The 22,563-nt window shown below is 46.8% G+C and overlaps 1 protein-coding gene across 2 annotated transcripts; it reads left to right on the plus strand.

Moving 5' to 3' along the window:
* Positions 1-411: 411 nt before the first annotated feature.
* LOC135255974 (semaphorin-4F-like) lies at positions 412-13,382 on the plus strand. Of its 2 annotated transcripts, XM_064337838.1 has the most exons (15): positions 412-620; positions 875-984; positions 4,827-4,966; positions 5,257-5,316; positions 5,664-5,762; positions 6,277-6,388; positions 6,846-6,959; positions 7,279-7,430; positions 8,497-8,678; positions 9,778-9,910; positions 10,200-10,413; positions 10,523-10,626; positions 10,723-10,868; positions 12,353-12,408; positions 12,514-13,382. In XM_064337838.1, the coding sequence occupies exons 2-15, from the start codon at positions 891-893 to the stop codon at positions 12,939-12,941; spliced, it is 2,034 nt and encodes a 677-aa protein (XP_064193908.1). In that variant the 5' UTR covers positions 412-620; positions 875-890; the 3' UTR covers positions 12,942-13,382. The 2 variants fall into 2 exon arrangements, with proteins under 2 accessions (XP_064193908.1, XP_064193909.1); XM_064337839.1 differs by lacking the exon at positions 4,827-4,966.
* The last annotated feature ends 9,181 nt before the right edge of the window (positions 13,383-22,563 follow it).

Here is a 22,563-nt window from a genome sequence, read left to right on the forward strand (position 1 = left end):
GCTCTTTGTTTAAGTATACTTTTTAAATGTAAAAGGTTATTACTGTTTGGTTTAACAGCACAGTCACAACCTCATCATCTCAAGATGGCAACAGCACAGAAATCTAACACCATAAATGCTGCAATAGGATCATAGCACTTCAAATCAATAGCAAGACCATAATCTATGCAGTCGTTCAAAGAACTCATCGCAGTAATTTCACTGTCTTCATGAGTTATTACCTTTTTTTTTTTTTTTTTTTTTTTTTTTTTTTTACCACCGAGAGGCCACGTGCCAACGGTCTTATTAGGGAGGGAGGGAGGGTGGTAACATAGGCTATTACAAGAAGGAAAAGTATGCAACTGGCCACAGCATTAAGTATGAAGGCTGCACGCAATCGCAATCCCAGCATCGTAGGCGTAAATGAATACACCTGTCCGTTTCTGTGGGCGGAGCTGAGAGTATACTCGCAAACTTCAGGTGCAGAACAAAACGGGTTTCTTTATTTACACATTTAAAAGGCTGGAATTTATTCAGGGAAGAACGAGAACATTAAAAATGTCGGGGAAATGGCACGTTCATATTGAAGTATAACGTGTGCTCGGCTGTGTCTTCCTGAATGATAAGACATGATTTAAAGAGTGAGTTACGTTTTGTTACAAGTACCGTCTTTTAATTTAAATATCGACGATTATACCGTCGCTCTCTTCCAGTCTGGCTGCAAGCCATTCAGTTGTGTTTTCTTTATACTGGACGATTGGAATAAGAGAATCCTTTAAATTAATCGCGCCTTTTCAAGTGCAGCTGCCCCGAGTTCCTGCAGTTCCGTGTATAACGACATCTAAGATTTACCTACGCAAAACTGACAGGTCAAAAACGTTGATCATGTTTCCAGTTTTGTTCCCCGGAAGATGAAGACGCCCGTGACAACGGTAGCCGGCGTGTTTCTGGAGTTCTGCATCATCGCCTGCAGCCGGACTGCCAGTCTAGATGGCAAAACTGGAGGTAAACTGGGTTGGGTAAATCCACTGGGGGGAATGAGAGTTCACCTTTCTTACACATTTAAAAGTGAGCGGATGGAAGCAGCGAGTGTCTGCGGTGGGCTAAAGTCTGTCTGTACATCAGTCATTGTAGAGTCCTAACGCGCGAGCGCGCTATAGGCTAGAATAGTTACATGTTTTGAATATTAGAGTCTGATTTATACTGCGTCCGCGCGACCCTCTCGACATGCGTCGCATGACACAATTACCTAATTTTAACTCCAAAAAGTGTCGCGTGCCAGTGGAATGTAGTTATGCCGGACAACGTTGTAGCTACTTTGTCGCGCAGTGTTAATTTGACAGTCGACGGAATTCATTGTCATGGATGCGTTTTTTCCCCCTTCACTTCATTTTTGGCTGGACCTCAACAGCGGGGCCAGCCCTACAAACGCGAATGTCTGTGACTGAATGACTGAGTGAGTGAGTGATGAAGTTACACCATTGGTCGGCCGGTCCAGCCATATACTAGGTTTTGACCTGGTCTTGTTTGGTTTTGACCCATGTGATAAACATGGAGGGTATAAGAGGAAAAACTGTAGGGATGGATACGGTTAAGTCATTGAACCGGTTAGCCGACATCCTAAAATAGTTGAAATGCCTTCATCCAGCGTGTAACTCATCTGCGTAACTAGGCTCGAACATATTTGCATTGTTTTCCACCCGTTTCGTTTATGTGACTGACAGAGCGGCTTTTTTTTGTTCACTTTTTTTTTAAAAACGACTTTTCTTCCTCTTTTGCTCAATAATTTCACCGGGCGCCGCCATGTTTTCATGAAGGTAAACATCAACCGTTTGGCGTCTCGCTACCATAGGAACAACAGAACCCTCCCCGCGAGACTTCCCCCAAGTATAAATGTGAAATGTCCTGCGGCACTTTTTTGTGACGTGACACTCGTCAAAAAGGTCGTTTGACGAAGTATAAATCAGGCTTACACCGACTACCTTCCCGGGTTTCTCATGCTCCTGCAGCACGTTCCTCAAAGGAAGTTGAGCTGTGTTATAAAAGCGTGTAACAGCATCATGTGAGATGTATGGTCAGAACATTAAGTATCCATGTATAGTTAATATTTGAAAGGGAGTGAGGGCAGCACCTTGACAGACTGTGGTGTGGTTCTGTATTTTATTTTTTTGGAGAGGAGTGTGGGCGTGTGAGCTGTTCTGTGCTAAGCTCTCTGCTGAACTCTGCTCTGTGTTAAGCTCTGTGCTGAACTTGCTCTGTGCTCTGTGCTAAACTCTTTGCTCTGTGCTAAGCTGTGTGCTGAACTCTGCTTGTTCTGCTCTGTGCTGTGCTGTGCTGAGCTCTGCTCTGTGCTCTGTGCTAAGCTCTGTGCTGTGCTGAGCTCTGTGCTAAGCTCTGCTCTGTGCTGAGCTCTGTGCTGAACTCTGCTCTGTGTTAAGCTTGTGCTGTGCTGAACTCTGCTCTGTGTTAAGCTTGTGTTGTGCTGAACTCTGCTCTGTGCTAAACTCTATGCTGAACTCTGCTCTGTGTTAAGCTTGTGCTGTGCTGAACTGTGCTCTGTGCTCTGTGCTAATCTCTGTGCTCTGCTGAGCTCTGATCTGTGCTGAACTCTGTTTGTGTTAAACTTTTGCTATGCTGAACTCTGCTCTGTGCTCTGTGCTAAGCTCTGTGCTGAACTCTGTGCTAAGCTCTGTGCTGTGCTGGCCGCTCTGCTTTGTGCTGAACTCTGTGCTGTGCTGTGCTGAACTTTGCACTTTGCCAAAGTGGAGCTGGCTGTGTGCCACAGGCACTCAAGCACAACACCCATTTACTTAAACAGGTACAACCCTCAGGACAAACCTGTTCAGCCTGCTGAAAGAGGGGGGAGGAGGGGGGGGGGAGAGGGGGAAAATAAGTGTATCTGCTTGTCTTGGCTTGCATAACACCCACACCCTATTTCAGTGTAGCGCAGGCTGTGTGTGTGTGTGTGTGTGTGAGAGAGAGAGTGTGTGTGTGTGTGTGTGTGTGTTTGGTTTATCAATATGAGCTTTCATTAATTTCATAACTGAGTGTTCTCTGGTCTGAAGATCAGGTATCTGAAGTAAGGATCTAGTGAAAAAACCGTGTCTGTTTACCCAGCACTCTGTGTGAGTGGCCCTGTGACACAGCAAATAACATTGACTCACCCACTCACTCACACAAATAACACTGACTCACTCACTCACTCATTCACTCACATAAATAACACTGACCCACTCACTCACTCACTCACACAAATAACACTGACTCACTCACTCATTCACTCACACAAATAACACTGACTGACTGACTCACTCACTCACTCACTCACTCACACAAATAACACTGACCCACTCACTCACCCACCCACTCACACAAATAACACTGACCCACTCATTCGCTCACACAAATAACACTGACCCACTCACTCACTCACACAAACAACACTGACCCACTCATTCACTCACATAAATAACACTGACCCACTCACTCACTCACTCACACAACTAACACTGACCCACTCACTCACTCACTCACACAAATAACACTGACTCACTCACACAAATAACACTGACCCACTCACTCACCCACTCACTCACTCACACAAATAACACTGACCCACTCATTCGCTCACACAAATAACACTGACCCACTCATTCGCTCACACAAATAACACTAACCCACTCATTCACTCACATAAATAACACTGACCCACTCACTCACACAACTAACACTGACCCACTCACTCACCACACATACACTACCACTCACACACAAATAACTGACCCATACTCACTCACACAAATAACAGTGACCCACTCACTCACTCACACAAATAACACTGACCCACTCATTCGCTCACACAAATAACACTGACCCACTCACTCACTCACACAAACAACACTGACCCACTCATTCACTCACATAAATAACACTGACCCACTCACTCACACAAATAACACTGACCCACTCACTCACTCACACAAATAACACTGACCCACTCACTCACTCACACAAATAACACTGACCCACTCACTCACTCACACAAATAACACTGACCCACTCACTCACTCACACAAATAATCACTCACACACTGACCACTCACTCACTCACTACCCCTCACCTCACTCCACACAAATAACACTGACCCACTCACTCACTCACACAAATAACACTGACCCACTCACTCACTCACACAAATAACACTGACCCACTCACTCACTCACTCACCCACTCACTCACTCACACAAATAACACTAACCCACTCACCCACTCACTCACAGAAATAACACTGACCCACCCACTCACACCTTCAAGGACAAATAACAATGACTCTCTCAAACATGCTTCCGGTGAGATTAGTTGGTTCTGATACTTATGTGCTTTTTCTGTTTGTTTTTAAATTGAGTTGAGTCTGAATTGTAACTGATCTACCTGATAATGTACTGTAGATTTGCATTTTACCAGGAGAGAAATCTCTGCTCAAATTCCCCTTCAAATCAAATGCCCCTTCAACTCAAATTTCCCCCACTCAAAACGCGAAGCATATGCTATTTCTGTTTCCTTTTCAAAATTCAAAATGACAGGAAATCCATTGTTCAGTATTAACAAAGCATCCACCAAACTCTTTCAAGGCCATACATGCCATCTCCCCCTCTCTCCCCCCTCTCCCTCCCTCACCCTCTCTCTCCCCCTTCTCTCTTTCTCTTTCTCTCCCTTGCCCTCTCTCTCTCCCTCCTTCTCTCTTTCTCTCTCTCCCCCTCGTCCCTCTCTCTCCTCCCGTCCCTCTCTCCCCGCCCCCCTCTCTCTCCCTCTCCCTCCCCTCCCCCTCTCCCTCCCTCTCTCTCAGTACTGGGTCCAGTGCCATTCTCTGGTGTTTCTAACATCTCCTCCCTCCTGTTGGATGAAGCTTCTGGAATTTTGTACCTGGGAGCTCGTGACACCATCCTGGCTTTGAATGCCTCCACCCTCACGAGCACACACACACAGGTCAGTGTGTATGCACACCTACACACACACACACCCACCCAGAGTTCACACACATGCACATAAATACACACACCCACTTCTCAGAGTACACACACACATGCACACACACAATCGCATACATTTGAGTGTAGCTTTTGATCTTTTTTGGTCAAGTGTGTGTGTGCATGAGAGAGAAGAGTGAGCGTGTGTGTGCGTGTGCCTCAGAAACTTTTAATGTGCTCATCAGCAGTAATGACAGTCACTGGTACCAGACAATAACGGTCTGTCTGTGTCTGTGTCTGTGTCTGTAGATCACGTGGAATGTTCCAGAGGAACAGAGGAAGATCTGTGAGACGAAGGGAAAGAGTGAGGTGGGCATGGCTCTGGGGTCTGGCTAGGGCTGGGCTGCAGAGAATTAACTGTGCTAAAGCAGTTCCTTTCACTTGCATTACCCAGAATCCTTTTCATCTTTCACAAATCACTCACAGTACCCAGAATCCTTTTCATCAGCCGCTAATCACTCACATTACCCAGCATCCTTTTCATCAGCTGCTAATCACTCCCATTTCCCAGAATACTTTTCTGGGTTTCTGGGCGGTCCAGGCGCCCTGTGCTCTTCTTCACTCATTTTGTACAGCCTTCAGTATGAGCTTATTCCTGTGAACATGGGGTGCTGTGAGGACACAGGCCGTGGTTTCCTCTCTTTCGCCCTCTACAGGCTGACTGCCGCAACTACATCCTGGTGCTGGAGTTTGTGAGTGAGGGTCAGATCTATGCGTGTGGCACCTATGCCTTCGATCCGCAGTGCACCTTCATCGTGAGTAACAGTGTCAGCTTTAAGGTCTTTGTCCCCCTTACGGTGGCGGGGGGGTGGGGGAGGGGTGTGGGTGGGTTAGAGAGATAAAGGTATGATGGACAGATGTAACACACATGGAGTGAAAAAGCAGAAATTAGGATGGACAGAGAGAAGATTGAAATCAGCATGTGATATAGAAACAGAATGATGTTATAAAAGGAATGTATGCCACTCTGTCTCATAGTGAGTTATCACACACACACATACTCGCACACACACAATCTCACACACACATACGTACATACACGCACACGCACTCACACGCACACGCACAGACACACACGCATACATGCACGCACACGCACACACACACGCACACACACGTACACACACTCACACACGCGCACACAATCTCACACATACACACACACACACTACACACACAAAATCACGCACATATTCACGCACACGCACCGCACATGCACACACACACACACACACACTCACTCTCTCTCATTTCTCTCTCTCTCTGTAGAGAACAGCAGATTTCTCTCTGGAGATGGAGGATGATGGCTCCGTGAGGGTGGAGACAGGGAAGGGGAAGTGTCCGTTTGACCCCAAGTACACACACACTACTGTAACAGCAGGTACAGCAGAACCACACACACACACACACACATACACACTACTGTAACAGCAGGTACAGCAGAACCACACACACACACTACTGTAACAGCAGGTATAGCACAACCACACACACACACACACACACACACACACACACTACTATAACAGCAGGTACAGCACAACCACACACACACACACATACACACACTACTGTAACAGCAGGTACAGCTGAACCACACACACACACGCACACACACACTACTGTAACAGCAGGTACAGCAGAACCACACACACACACACACTACTATAACAGCAGGTACAGCTGAACCACACACACACACGCACACACACACTACTGTAACAGCAGGTACAGCAGAACCACACACACACACACACACACACACTACTATAACAGCAGGTACAGCAGAACCACACACACACACAGTAGTGCTGTGGTCTCTCTCTTTGTCTGTGCAGATGGGACTCTTTACAGCGCCACCACCAGTAACTTCATGGGTACCACACCCATCATCTCCCGGGCAACGGGCAGGGAGCGGGTCCGTACCGAAGAGTCTCTCAGCTGGCTGAGCGGTGAGACTTCCTGTTTGCTGCAGGGGGTTATGGGATAGCTTTTAGAAGCAAGAGTACTGTATGTGCAGCGTGCTGTGGAAGGGTAAATAATTTATTTTATAGTATATTTATGATTAATATGAATCATAATCATAATCATATTTGGGGGGGGGGGCAATTGTTACGTTTCCCAAAGTTGAGGGAGATGTGTCCCTCCTGCCCCCCCCCCCACACATTACATTACAGTGATGAGAATAATATAGTGGTAAGGAACATTGTCCAACAATGTTGAGATTGGTTAGACATGAATGAAATGGACTGTGTGTATGTGTGTGTGCAGCTCCTGAGTTTGTGAGCTCTGCAGTAGTGCAGTTAAGTCAGGACAGCTCTGCTGGAGACGATGATGAGATCTTCTTCTTCTTCACGGAAGTCGCAGAGGAGTACAACTTCTACAGCAAGATCAAAGTGCCCAGAGTGGCACGTGTGTGCAAGGTGCCTGTCTCTCTGTCAGTCTGTCTGTCTGTCTGTCTGTTTGTCTGTCTCTCTGGCTGCATGTCTATCTGTTTTTCTGTCTGCCTGTCTCTCTGGCTACATGCCTGTCTGTTTGTCTGTCTGTCTGTTTGCATGTCTGTCTCTCTGTCTGCCTGCCTGTCTGCTTGTCTGTCTATCTGTTTGCCTGTCTGTTTGCCTGTCTGTCTGTCAGTCTGTCTGTTTGCATGTTTGTCTCTCTGTCTGTCTAAATGTCTGTCTGCCTGTTTGTCTGCCATCCATCTTTCTGTATGTGGTGCTCTCTCTCCCTCACTCCCTCTCTCACTTTCTCTGTCTCAGTTCAATTGAAAGAGCTTAATTTGCGTGAGAAATGTAAACACTTGTATTGATAAGGCATCGGTTAAAAGAAATATAGATTAAATAAAAACATTAAGTGAATGCTGATAAAAAAACTTGGATAATTTATGCTAAAATATCTCATCAAAATACATAGTTGATAAATGAAAAAAAAACAGTAGTTTATTATGTCATTTTTTTAACTTAGTATTTGTATAGTGCACAGTATAACTGGTTTATACTGTATACTCACATATTAGGTTATGTATATTCACAGCACATATATATCCACAGATATGAATTCATATTAGTTCAGCAACCTATCACACGGTACACTGAGCAGGTGTTTGATCTCACCTAGCTCAGAAGGAGGGGCAGGTGGGACAGGGGCCATTGTTCGGGCTGCAGCGTAGCTGGGCTGGTGTTGGTGGGGGTGCGCTCTGGGGGGCGGGGGCCTTATGGGGGGCTGCGGGGTGCTGGGTGGGCGCAGGGTTTTGGAGTGATGACGGCTGCTGTCAGGCTGATGTGGGGCCCGAGGACGGTGACCGACGGCGTGGAGGGGCTGATGCCTGAGATGGGGCCTGTTGATGGTGGAGGGGGGCTGGATGGATTGCGTCCCAGTGCCACGTCTTTTAGCGTTTTAGCAAAAACTCTCTCTCTCTCGGTCTCTCTCTCTCTCATTCTCTGTCTCTCTGTCTCTCTCTCTCTCTGTCTTCATGTGTCTCTCCCTCAGGGGGATGTAGGAGGTATGAAGACGCTGCAGAAGCGTTGGACGTCCTTCCTGAAGGCGGGACTTGTGTGTGAGGACAGAGAGAGAGGCGAGCGCTACAACATCCTGCGTGCCGTCCACACCCTCGAGCACCAGCCCGGAAAGCCACACAGCACACACTTCTACAGCATACACAGCTCAACATGGTACAGCGCTTATACACTACACACACACACACACAAACACACACACACACCCAGCAGCACCAGCCCAGAGAGCCACACAGCACACACTTCTACAGCATACACAGCTCAACATGGTACAGCGCTTATACACTACCCACACACACACACACCCAACAGCACCAGCCCGGAGAGCCACACAGCACACACTTCTACAGCATACACAGCTCAACATGGTACAGCGCTTATACACTACACACACACACACACACACACACACACACCCAGCAGCACCAGCCCAGAGAGCCACACAGCACACACTTCTACAGCATACACAGCTCAACATGGTACAGCTCTTATACACTACACACACACACACACACACCCTACACACACACACACACAAACACACACACACCCAGCAGCACCAGCCCAGAGAGCCACACAGCACACGCTTCTACAGCATACACAGCTCAACATGGTACAGCGCTTATACACTGCACACACACACACACCCTATACACACACACTACACACACACACGTGCACGCGCACACACACACAACACACATGCGCGTGCGCACACACACACACACACACTGTACACATGCACACACACACACACACACACACACACACACACACACACACACACACAAAAACACATTTTCCATACACATGCAGTATAAAGTTTATCTCGGTTTGCAGGGATCTGTATCTCAGTGTGTGTTTGCAGGGACTCTGTATCCGCAGTGTGTGTGTTTGCAGGGACTCTGTATCGCAGTATGTTGCAGACTCCTGTATCGCATGTGTGTTGCAGGACTCGTATCCACAGTGTGGTGTTGCAGGGACTCTGTCATCCCAGTGGTGTGTTGCAGAAACTCTGTATCCGCATGTGTGTTGCAGGACTCTGTATCCGCAGTGTGTGTCTTGCACGGACTCTGTATCCCATGTGTGTTTGCAAGACTCTGTATCCGCAGTGTGTGTGTTTGCAGGGACTCTGTATCCGCAGTGTGTGTGTTTGCAGGGACTCTGTATCCGCAGTGTGTGTGTTTGCAGGGACTCTGTATCTGCAGTGTGTGTGTTTGCAGGGACTCTGTATCTGCAGTGTGTGTGTTTGCAGGGACTCTGTATCTGCAGTGTGTGTGTACAGCCTGGCTGATATTCTGGAGGTCTTGAAGGGCCCATTTAAACAAAAGAAGAGCTGCGAGAGCTCATCCAATCCAGAGACTCTCCTCAGGCCCCGCCCTGGACAGGTATGCCCCGCCCACATAATACAGTTCTCCTTATTGTACCTTACCCTGTAGCTGTTCCTTTCCATGTAACTGCTCTCTGTAGCTGTTCTTTACACTGCAGGTTTTCCCTGCAGTGTAGCTGTTCCTTACAGTACATTTCAGCTGTTGCTTATCATGTAGCTGCTCCTTATCATTTAGCTGTTCCTTATTCCATAGCTGTTGCTTATTCTGTAGCTGTTCCTTGTCTTGTAGCTGCTCTCTGTAGCTGTTCCCTGTAGCTCCTCCTGCTGATCTCCCTGTTGCTCCACAGTGCATCAGCGCGGCCCTGAAGGCTGAAGGGTTTGAGTCCTCTCTCAGTCTGCCTGATGACGTGCTGTTCTTCCTGAGGGACCACCCCTTGATGGAGAACAGTGTGGTAGCAGTGCCCCTCATGGTCCGGAGGGGAATTACATACACCAAGATTGCTGCTACTTTGATGTCTGTATCCAATGATAACCCTGCTGCCATTCTACACCTGGGCACAGGTGAGAGGAGCACAAGAGGTGAACAAAGCAGGAAGTGATTCTAAGAAATGTGTAATATGTGTTCATGCATATGTGTGTGTGTGTGTGTGGGTGTGTGTGTTTCTCACAGATACAGGGGAACTGCACAGAGTCTCAGTGGGGGGTCAGTCTGCCACTCTGCTCCAGGAGATCCCACTGTTCCACACACCCGTGAACAACATCTTATTACACCAGGTACTGTACACACACACACGCACACAGGGCACACATTCACACACACACACGCACACACTCTCTCTGACTGTGTCTCTTTGTGTCTTTGTGTTTCAGGACCAGGTGATAGTGAGCTCAGGTGTCTCAGTAGCTTGTCTTCCTGCAGGGGGCTGTGGCCTGTACCCCAGCTGTGAGCTGTGTGCCCTCACCAAGAGACATGGTTGTGTGTGGAGAGAGGGGGTCTGTACCCCCATCACATCCAGGTCAGCTTTCGCACACCTACATCACATCCATATATCACACACCTACATCACATCCCTATATCACATGCCTACCTCACATCGCTACGTCACATCCCTGTATAAAATCCCTATAGCACAGTGGTGTCAAACTCGTGCCATGGAGGGCCGTGTGTATGCAGGTTTTCATTCCAGCCTCAGATCTTGATTATATAATTAGTTAAATTATTTGCTGAATTAGGGATGCAGGTTTGTGCACAATGGTGACCCGACGTCTATGGTGACCCGCATTGTCTAAATAAAAATTTTCTTATATTCTGTGCTTCAATGCAGTTAAACGCATATGGCTGAATGAGTAATTGGACTCAATTAAGGCAGCATTAATTGGTTGGAATGAAAACCTGCATACACACGGCCCTCCATGGCATGAGTTTGACACCACTGCTATAGCACATCTCTATAATCACACACCTACATCACATCCCTATATCAAATCCCTATATCACATCTTTATATCACACACCTACATCACATCGCTACATCACATCCCTACTGTCTATCACATCTCTATATCACACACCTATATCACAGACCTACATCACATCTGTATATCACACTCATGCATCACATCCCTATATCACAAACCTACATCATGTCTGTATATCACACACCTACATCACACATCTACACCACACACATACATCACATCCCCATATCACATCTCTATATCTCATCTCTATATCACACACCTATATCTACATCACATCCCTATATCACATCTCTATTTCATGCACCTACATCACACACATACATCACATCCCTATTTCACATCTCTATATCACACTGTGGTGTGGGGGTGGTTGGTTTAAGCAGCCACACCTGCCCTGTGTCAAGCTAATTAGACCTGGCCAATTGGATAATTGGTTAAGAATTAGATAATTGGCCAGGCTAATTGGACCCAGGAACAGGAGTGGCTGCACCTGTGCGTAGTGAGGTAATCACTGCACACAGGTTAAATCTGCCATCCCCACCCACACAGGGGAGCCTCTCTGTCATGACAGTTTTAACATCTGCTCCTTGGCAGCAACATCTTGCCAACCCTTGTAAATAAATCTTGACTGCTTGAACATCATCTCCCTGTGTCTCTGTGCTGGAGGGCCCCAAGGAAAGCCACTTCGGTGGCCTGTGGCAGGCGTGTTTGCCACACACACCCCTACATCACACGCTATATTACATGCCTATATCACATCTGTATATCACGTCCCTATATCACATCCCTATATCACATGCTATATCATATCCCTATGTCACATCTCTGTATCACATTCTATATAACATCTCTATTTCACGCTCATACAGATATGGGTCTCTGACTATGTTGGTCTCTGTGTTTTAGGGGACCTGTGCTGTTCTCTGTGTTTTAGGGGCCCTGTGCTGTTGTCTGTGTTTTAGGGGCCCTGTGCTGTTCTCTGTGTTTTAGGGGCCCTGTGCTGTTCTCTGTGTTTTAGGGGCCCAGAGGCTGAAGGGCCTGAGGAGCCACAGTGGGTGTGTGAGAGTGCTGAAGGTGAGTCTTAACAGCACCCCCTGCTGGTATCTTATATTGCCTTGTATCCCAAGCAGACTTTAGACAGGACTGACTCCCCCACCCCTCCTCTCCTCCCCCTCTCAGCACGCTGTTCCCCAGATGTGCAGGTGCTCCAGGTGAGGGCGGGGCTGCAGATCCTCCTGCCCTGCGTACAGGTGTCACCCCGCCCCTGCTTCTGGACACACCCCCCCGGGCGCAGCACACGTCTGCAGCACTGGGACCTGGTGGTCATGGTAACCACAGAAACAGTGGGCTCGTACTCCTGCTACTGCCAGGAGGACCGGGCGGGGCAGGAGGGGCGGGCCCAGTGTCTGCGGGCAGCCTATCAGCTGGTCCTGGAGGACCCCAGCACGGGCAGCAGCGTGGGCGCCCCCCAGCCCCGGAGGTTCGTAGGGCTGTACCTGGCCTGCCTGTTCCTGGGACTCCTGTTTGTGGCCTTGCCATTCGCCAGGCTCCGAGCGCAGAGCCCCGCCCCTCGCCACCTCACGCAGAAGGAGGGCAGGGCTTCCTGAGGGCCTGCTGAATTCGATCTCAGTTCAGCCGAAATCAACAGAAACCCCGTTCCTGAATGAAAAGCAGTTCATTTCTTGCACTCACTGACTGAGCTGAAGGGGAAGTGACATCAGTGCTCTGGGATGGCTTTGGCGACACCAGCACTTCATTAGCATTTTACTCCAATTTCTTCTTATTTCTGTAGAGAAGCACGCCAGCACCAGAGGCGCTCCCTTTTCCTTTCAGACGTTACTGACGCTGGTCGGCTCACTAACCCCTAAAGCAGGGAAGCACTGTGTGCACTGGGACTGCAGACGCCTTTAGGGCTCAAATCTTTATGCCAATGTGTTTCTTTTCAGTGTAAATATCCAAAAATCAAGAGTGTTTTTAGATGTGCTGACCACACATAAACTGGTGTTAATGATGTTGTCGAATCATCATAATAAAGCATTCCATCACCATACCTGCCTGGTAAACACATGGAAATAAAAGAACCATGAGGGGCATTACTTGCAACTGCAAATATGATTTTATTTTATTAATTTTTAGCATTTATTTATTTAGCATCAATTGTATTAGCTGTAGGAGAAGTAGCTGTTTATAAATAGATTCCTATGTTGCAGATGGATAGAAAGGTAGATGCATCAGATGTGTGGATGGACACAACATAACTCAATATTTTTACTTTTATTAATTTTGCCTCCTGGCAGCACAGCTCAGACTTTCTAATTTGATGCATGTACGTAAAATTCATTAAAGAGTCACATGACCAAGTACAGGTGGCTCTGTACTGTCGTACAGCATCAGAACTTGTTATTCAACCAGAACTTCCTGTAGTTAAGAAGCAGAGGAAGGAAAGAGTACAGGAGCTGAGTATCTGGTGCCACTGTGGAATCTGTAGGGTAAATGTGTTTTGTATGATCTGTGGGGTAAATGTGTTTTGTATGATCTGTGGGGTGAATGTGTTTAGTATCCCATTACATTACATTACATTCATTTAGCAGACGCTTTTATCCAAAGCGACGTACAAAAAGTGCATTTTCATGATCGTAGACAACTGCTGAACACGGGTATCCCCTGTGGGGTGAATGTGTTTTGTATGATCTGTGGGGTAAATGTGTTTTGTATGATCTGTGGGGTAAATGTATTTAGTATCCCCTGTGGGGTAAATGCATTTTGTATGATCTGTGGGGTAAATGTGTTTAGTATCCCCTGTGGGGTAAATGTGTTTAGTATGTATACAGAGTACCAGGGTGGGACGTGCTGTGGTAACAGCAGAGAGCCTGTGGGGGGTGCTGTGCACTGAAACCCCTTCAGATCAGCCAGTGTGCTTCCCCTTCCTGTCAACAGGTCCCTGTACCTCTCCGAACTCTGCTGTGCTGGCGGTCAGTTTGGACACAGAGCAGGCTGATTGGAGGGCGTTTGGACACAGAGCAGGCTGATTGGAGGGCGTTTGGACTCAGAGCAGGCTGATTGGAGGGCGTTTGGACACAGAGCAGGCTGATTGGAAGGCGTTTAAACACAGAGCAGGCTGATTGGAGGGCGTTTGGACACAGAGCAGGCTGATTGGAGGGCGTTTGGACACAGAGCAGGCTGATTGGAGGGCGTTTGGACACAGAGCAGGCTGATTGGAGGGCGTTTGGACACAGAGCAGGCTGATTGGAGGGCGTTTGGACTCAGAGCAGGCTGATTGGAGGGGGTTTGGACTCAGAGCAGGCTGATTGGAGGGGGTTTGGACACAGAGCAGGCTGATTGGAGGGGGTTTGGACTCAGAGCAGGCTGATTGGAGGGCGTTTGGACACAGAGCAGGCTGATTGGAGGGCGTTTGGACACAGAGCAGGCTGATTGGAGGGCGTTTGGACACAGAGCAGGCTGATTGGAGGGCGTTTGGACACAGAGCAGGCTGATTGGAGGGCGTTTGGACTCAGAGCAGGCTGATTCCAAGTTGAACTATGGGGCGACATAGCTCAGGAGGTAAGACCACTTGTCTGGCAGTCGGAGGGTTGCCGGTTCAAACCCCGCCCTGGGCATGTCGAAGTGTCCTTGAGCAAGACACCTAACCCCTAACCCCCAACTGCTCTGGCGAATGAGAGGCATCAATTGTAAAGCACTTTGGATAAAAGCGCTATATAAATGCAGTCCATTTACCATTTACTATGCGGTTGTTCCCTGCACTTGGACTGGTACTTCTCTCTAGGGTTTTCGTCATACTTGTTCCTGGTTATGGTTATACACTTTGTTGTACGTCACTCTGGATAAGAGCGTCTGCCAAATGCCTGTAATGTAATGTAATGTACTTGAATAGTACGGGATCTCAAAAAATCTTTTATCCAATTCAACATCCTGCCCCGAATCCCTACATCATATAACTTAATTACCAACCCCTCTTTCCACAACGTATCGTAAGCCCTCTCTGTATCTAGGAAGACACCAATCACTGCCTCCTTATCCACTAGAGCTATCTTAATGTCTCTAACATCAGGATTGCGTCCATTGTTGCTCGACCTAGTCTAAACCCGCTTTGAAATGGAGAAAAATGCCCTCTCTGCTCTAGTCTATGCACAAGCCAATCAGTAGCCATTCTTTCCATTATCTTACAAATAACTGCTGTAAGGGCAATAGGCCTGTATGATCCAGGACTGTCGGCTTCCTTCCCAGGTTTCAAAATCGGAACGACCACTGCGTGCTTCCACTCAGCCGGAATTAGCCCCTCCTCCCACACTGTATTAATCAAACATAACATCTCCCCAAAAGCAAAGTCATCCATGTGCTTAAACAACTCATATCCCAGACCATCTCTTCCAGGGGTGGTATTATGCCCTTGCCTTACTGCACGCTTCAGCTTTTGCATAGAAAATTAATCCCATCCCTATTATTTTTTATTTAACCTTTATTTGCCCAGGGTAGGTTCACTGAGCACGGATGCTCTTTTGCAGGAACGCCCACACTCATACACATTCACACCTGGGAGCTGTGCAGTACAACCACAATCCTCCTGTTGTTGGCCACTGAGCAGCTCCACTGAAGGGAGAGAACATTTTTTTTAGCCAATAATGTAATGTAATGTGTAATGATTGGAGGGAGTTTGGGCACACAGCCACCTGATTGGAGGGAGTTTGGACACAGAGCAGGCTGATTGGAGGGTTGAGGACAGAGGGGGGAGCAGGGAATTTTGGCATGCCTGATTTTGCTAATTAGCAGCTCAACAAGAACTGTTGAATGAGGTGTGCTTTATATGGGTCGGAGTCAAAACCTACAGGACTGTAGATCTCCAGGAACAGGGTTGGGCAGCCCTGCTCTAGCTGTTGAATGAGCTGTGCTTTGTTTGGGTCGGAGTCAAAACCTACAGGACGGCAGATCTCCAGGAACAGGGTTGGGCAGCTCTGCTCTAGCTGTTGAATGAAGTGTGCTTTGTTTGGGTTGGAGTGAAGATGTACAGGACTGTAGGTCTCCAGGAACAGGGTTGGGCAGCTCTGCTCTAGCTGTTGAATGAGGTGTGCTTTGTTTGGGTTGGAGTGAAAATGTACAGGACTGTAGATCTCCAGGAACAGGGTTGGGCAGCTCTGCTCTAGACTGCTCTAGTCAGACTGTTTCCCTTAGAGTGTCCTCCTCAGACTATTAAATGCATTAGCAATTGTTTAAAATGAATAAAGATTTCACAGAAATAATCAATGGTCTTTGCTAACACCCGCTAAAACTGTTTGACCTCCTCTAAATCACTGACACCCGCTAAAACTGTTTGACCTCCTCTAAATCACTAACACCCGCTAAAACTGCCCACCCTCCTCTAAATCACTAACACCCGCTAAAACTGCCCACCCTCCTCTAAATCACTAACACCCGCTAAAACTGCCCAACCTCTTCTAAATCACTAACACCCGCTAAAACTGCCCAACCTCTTCTAAATCACTAACACCCGCTAAAACTGCCCAACCTTCTCTAAATAACTAACACCCGCTAAAACTGCCCACCCTCCTCTAAATCACTAACACCCGCTAAAACTGCCCACCCTCCTCTAAATCACTAACACCCGCTAAAACTGCCCGACCTTCTCTAAATCACTAACACCCGCTAAAACTGCCCAACCTTCTCTAAATCACTAACACCCGCTAAAACTGCCCAACCTCCTCTAAATCACTAACACCCGCTAAAACTGCTTGACCTTCTCTAAATCACTAACACCTGCTAAAACTGCCCAACCTTCTCTAAATCACTAACACCCGCTAAAACTGCCCACCCTCCTCTAAATCACTAACACCCGCTAAAACTGCCCAACCTCTTCTAAATCACTAACACCCACTAAAACTGCCCAACCTTCTCTAAATCACTAACACCCGCTAAAACTGCCCAACCTCTTCTAAATCACTAACACCCGCTAAAACTGCTTGACCTTCTCTAAATCACTAACACCCGCTAAAACTGCCCGACCTTCTCTGTCTGTAGCGCTTGTATGTGTGTGTAGAGCTGTGTGTGTGTAGGTGTTGTGTGTGTGTAGCGCTGTATGTGTGTGTAGCGCTGTGTGTGTCTGTAGCGCATATGCGTGTGTGTAGCGCTGTATGTGTGTGTGTAGGTGTTGTGTGTGTGTAGCACTGTGTGTGTCTGTAGCGCTTGTGTGTGTGTGTAGCGCTGTGCGTGTGTAGCGCTTGTATTTGCATTCTGAAAGCATTCTGCACATAGATGACTGCTTTGTAATTTGAGCACAGAGTAGATGGACAGTTCATTAATGACAGAGCAGATGTGTGGGCACAATACACCAGCAGAGGGCGCCATCCAGACATTTGAAGAGGCCAGGTGAAAGGTAAGCATGTGTGAAAGTTACTGTGCTGTTACCCCTGTGCTACAGTGTATTTATGGCTGTGCTGCTACCTGTGCTACAGTGTATTTATGGCTGTGCTGCTGTCTGTGCTACAGTGTATTTATGGCTGTGCTGCTGTCTGTGCTACAGTGTATTTATGGCTGTGCTGCTACCTGTGCTACAGTGTATTTATGGCTGTGCCGCTATCTGCTACAGTGTATTTATGGCTCTGCTGCTACCTGTGCTACAGTGTATTTATGGCTGTGCTGTTACCTGTGCTGTGTTATGCAGGACAGTGGAAGCGCAGGGTGGATAGGCCCACTACCGGGGCCAGTGTTGAAGAAGGCTCGCTCCAAGCCCCTGTTCCCTACCAGATGCCCCCATTCAACCCCAACTGCCCCATTGGGCCTGAGATCCCAGAAATACCCCAGCACAGTGCAATACAAGACACACACACACACACACACCACTGACCCAGACCTACAACTGCACTGGTGCTGAACATGCGCACACACACACCGCACACACCACACGCATGCATGCACGCACGCACACTCGATTTCACGTAAAGTTACATTCTGAAATATTTCACCTGAAATTCTTAACGCAACGCAAACCCAAGCTGCAGTTTCAAGCTTCGCAGCAAGGGGCATTATAGCAGGTAACAACAAGATGAAGTCGTCTTCTTTTATTTGTGCTTTTTTCTGCTTAGTCTTTCGCAACTGTCCTGGATCGTCCACCTCGCACGTTGAGTATGCACAACCAGGATGAGCATTTGCTGTGCGTCGGCTTGGCATTGTCATTTGTGTTCACATACTTGTGTAGGGTATGTTTCTGGCCTAACACTGGCGATGCATGCATGCTTGCACGTATGGTCTTGCTCTGACTGTCCTATGTGCTGTGACAGGGATGGACTTCCTGGTTCCAAAGAGAGGGTTCTTCTGCCAGCTCTGCTCCATGTTTTACAGTGGAGGTGAGGTCACCAATAAAGTCCACTGCAGCAGCCTCAAACACTACAAAAATATGGAGGTACAACATATTTGGCTGCTGGGAAATGTTGTGCAGTATTGAAGTGCAGTGCATTGTATCGTCCTCGTTGTGATCGTGTGTGTGTGTAATGTCCTCATTATGATGGCATGTGTATCCTCCTTGTTGTGATAGCGTGTGTATAACCTCCTCGTTGTGGTGGAGTGTGTATTGTATCATTTGTGACGGTGTGTGTATAATATCCTTGTTGTGATGGTATGTGTCTAATGTCATAGTTGTAATGGTGTGTGTATCGTACTCATTGTGATTGTGTGTGTGACATCCTTGTTGTGATGGTGTGTGTGTAATGTCCTCATTGTTATGGTGTGTGTAACATCCTGTTTGTAATGGTGTATTTATAACATCCTCATTGTTATGGTGTGTTTGTAATGTCCTTGTTGTGATGGTGTGTGTATATAATCCTCATTGTTATGGTGTGTGTAATGTTCTTGTTGTGAGGGTGTGTGTATATAATCCTCATTAATATGGTGTGTGGGTAATGTCCTTGTTGTGATGGTGTGTGCGTAACATCCTCATTTGTGATGGTGTGTGTGTGTAATGTCATCATTGTTATTGTGTGTTTGTAATGTCCTTGTTGTGAGGATGTGTGTATATAATCCTCATTGTTATGGTGTGTGTGTAATGTCCTCATTGTGGTCGTGTGTGTGTAATGTCCTTGTTGTGAGGGTGTGTGTATATAATCCTCATTGTTATGGTGTGTGTGTAATATCCTCGTTGTGAAGGTGTGTGTGTAATGTCCTCATTGTGGTGGTGTGTGTGTAATGTCCTTGTTGTGAGGGTGTGTGTATATAATCCTCATTGTTATGGTGTGTGTGTAATATCCTCGTTGTGAAGGTGTGTGTGTAATGTCCTTGTTGTGAGGGTGTGTGTATATAATCCTTATTGTTATGGTGTGTGTGTAATGTCCTCGTTGTGATGGTGTGTCATGTCTTTACTGTGGATCCACAGAAAGCAAAGCAGCGAACGCCTAATTCTGCAGTGAGGAGAGAGGGCGTCCATTGAAAAATCAAAGTCAAAGTGCCTGAGTCAGCTTCTGTATACGAGTACAACAGCAGTAGCTAATGCAATAAAGCAATTTCATTACAGAACGGCATTAGGTCTGTCTGTACTGCTTCATCTGTGTCCGTGAATTTGTGTGTGTGTTTGTGTGTGTGTATGTGCGTGTACATACGTGTGTACGCTTGTTGTGTGTGTATGTGTGTGTGTGTGTACGTGCGTGTACATACGTGTGTACGCTTGTTGTGTGTGTGTGTATGTGCGTGTACTTACGTGTGTACGCTTGTTGTGTGTGTGTTTGTGTGTGTGTACGTGCGTGTACATACGTGTGTACGCTTGTTGTGTGTGTGTGTGTGTGTGTGTGTGTACGTGCGTGTACATACGTGTGTACGCTTGTTGTGTGTGTGTGTGTGTGTGTGTGTGTGTGTGTACGTGTGTGTACATACGTGTGTACGCTTGTTGTGTGTGTGTGTGTGTGTGTGTACGTGTGTGTACATACGTGTGTACGCTTGTGTGTGTGTGTGTGTGTGTGTGTGTACCTGCGTGTACATACGTGTGTACGCTTGTTGTGTGTGTGTGTGTGTGTGTGTGTGTACGTGCGTGTACATACATGTGTACGCTTGTTGTGTGTGTGTTTGTGTGTGTGTACATACGTGTGTACGCTTGTTGTGTGTGTATGTGTGTGTGTGTACGTGCATGTACATACGTGTGTACGCTTGTTGTGTGTGTGTGTGTATGTGCGTGTACATACATGTGTACGCTTGTTGTGTGTGTGTGTGTACGTGCGTGTACATACGTGTGTACGCTTGTTGTGTGTGTGTGTGTGTGTGTGTGTACGTGCGTGTACATACGTGTGTACGCTTGTTGTGTGTGTGTGTGTACGTGCGTGTACATACGTGTGTACGCTTGTTGTGTGCGTGTGTGTGTGTGTGTACTTGCGTGTACATACGTGTGTACGCTTGTTGTGTGTGTGTGTGTACGTGCGTGTACATACGTGTGTACGCTTGATGTGTGTGTGTGTACGTGCGTGTACATACGTGTGTACGCTTGTTGTGTGTGTGTGTGTGTGTGTGTGTACTTGCGTGTACATACGTGTGTACGCTTGTTGTGTGTGTGTGTGTACGTGCGTGTACATACGTGTGTACGCTTGTTGTGTGTGTGTGTGTACGTGCGTGTACATACGTGTGTACGCTTGTTGTGTGCGTGTGTGTGTGTGTGTACTTGCGTGTACATACGTGTGTACGCTTGTTGTGTGTGTATGTGTGTACGTGCGTGTACATACGTGTGTACGCTTGATGTGTGTGTGTGTGTGTACGTGCGTGTACATACGTGTGTACGCTTGTTGTGTGTGTGTGTGTGTGTGTACTTGCGTGTACATACGTGTGTACGCTTGTTGTGTGTGTGTGTGTACGTGCGTGTACATACGTGTGTACGCTTGATGTGTGTGTGTGTGTACGTGCGTGTACATACGTGTGTACGCTTGTTGTGTGTGTGTGTGTGTATGTGTGTACGTGCGTGTACATACGTGTGTACGCTTGTTGTGTGTGTATGTGTGTACGTGCGTGTACATACGTGTGTACGCTTGATGTGTGTGTGTGTGTGTGTACGTGCGTGTACATACGTGTGTACGCTTGTGTGTGTGTGTGTGTGTGTGTACTTGCGTGTACATACGTGTGTACGCTTGTTGTGTGTGTGTGTGTACGTGCGTGTACATACGTGTGTACGCTTGATGTGTGTGTGTGTGTGTACGTGCGTGTACATACGTGTGTACGCTTGTTGTGTGTGTGTGTGTGTGTGTGTGTACTTGCGTGTACATACGTGTGTACGCTTGTTGTGTGTGTCTGTGTGGCACTGGCGTGTTTAATTTAAAGGTGGGAGTGTTTGATCGTTGCTACGCTTGATGTGGATGTGCCATTCACCCCAACCTGCGCTCTACAGGTGGGTGCTACACACATTGTTACCTACAGCATGTGAACATACGGTTGCACATAAAACGCTTTATGCACATCTTCCTGATAAATCTCTGTTTTATATGTTGTGTTCTTCGCTGCGCTAGCTTCGTGGCGTAAGCCAAGTATTACTACTGTATTTCTTCATCAACTTAAAATTGAATATCTTTACAAGATTATTAGTTAATGGCAACTTCGTTCAACAAAAATCTTCCATTCGTCCGTACTGACTACACGAGCAGACTTTCAGGGCTTCCACTTGTGCTTGCTTTTTGTGCAGTTTCTGATTCATCTTTTATTTGCATAGTATTTGGTTTGACTTTCTAAATACCATCTGACAAATTAAGCTGGGCAGAGTGATATTACAGAGTAGTAAAATCGTAAGGAGACAACAAAAATTAATGAAACAACTTGAAGCACAACAAACTGTCCAGAGAGGAAAAAGTGTAATGGTCCTTTCCTCACATCCCCTGAATCATGAGATCTTTGGCATCAGGAAAAAGACCGAGGTCTCTATCCTGTAAAACTGGGAGAGCACTCTGAAGCTTTGGGCCAACATCTGTTCACCTCAACAATCACACAGCACACCTTCATTTTAATGTGTAATTTTCTGATTTAGCATAGTCTGAAATCTCCTGATTTTAAGTCATTTATATAAGTCCAATGTAAATTCTATACTGAATTTATTGGGTTACAATTTTATTAATTATTTTTTTAAATTATTTATTTCTAATTTGTAATAATAGTAATGCATTTTGGAATCTTAAAAAAAAATTACTTTAATGATAATTTTGTAATGTAAATGTAATTTATGAAAATGATTTAATTTCACCAAGTTCCCCTTGGGAAAATGTT

Source organism: Anguilla rostrata, chromosome 5 (genome assembly GCF_018555375.3).
Source record: "Anguilla rostrata isolate EN2019 chromosome 5, ASM1855537v3, whole genome shotgun sequence".
NCBI classification, from domain to species: Eukaryota; Metazoa; Chordata; class Actinopteri; order Anguilliformes; family Anguillidae; genus Anguilla; species Anguilla rostrata.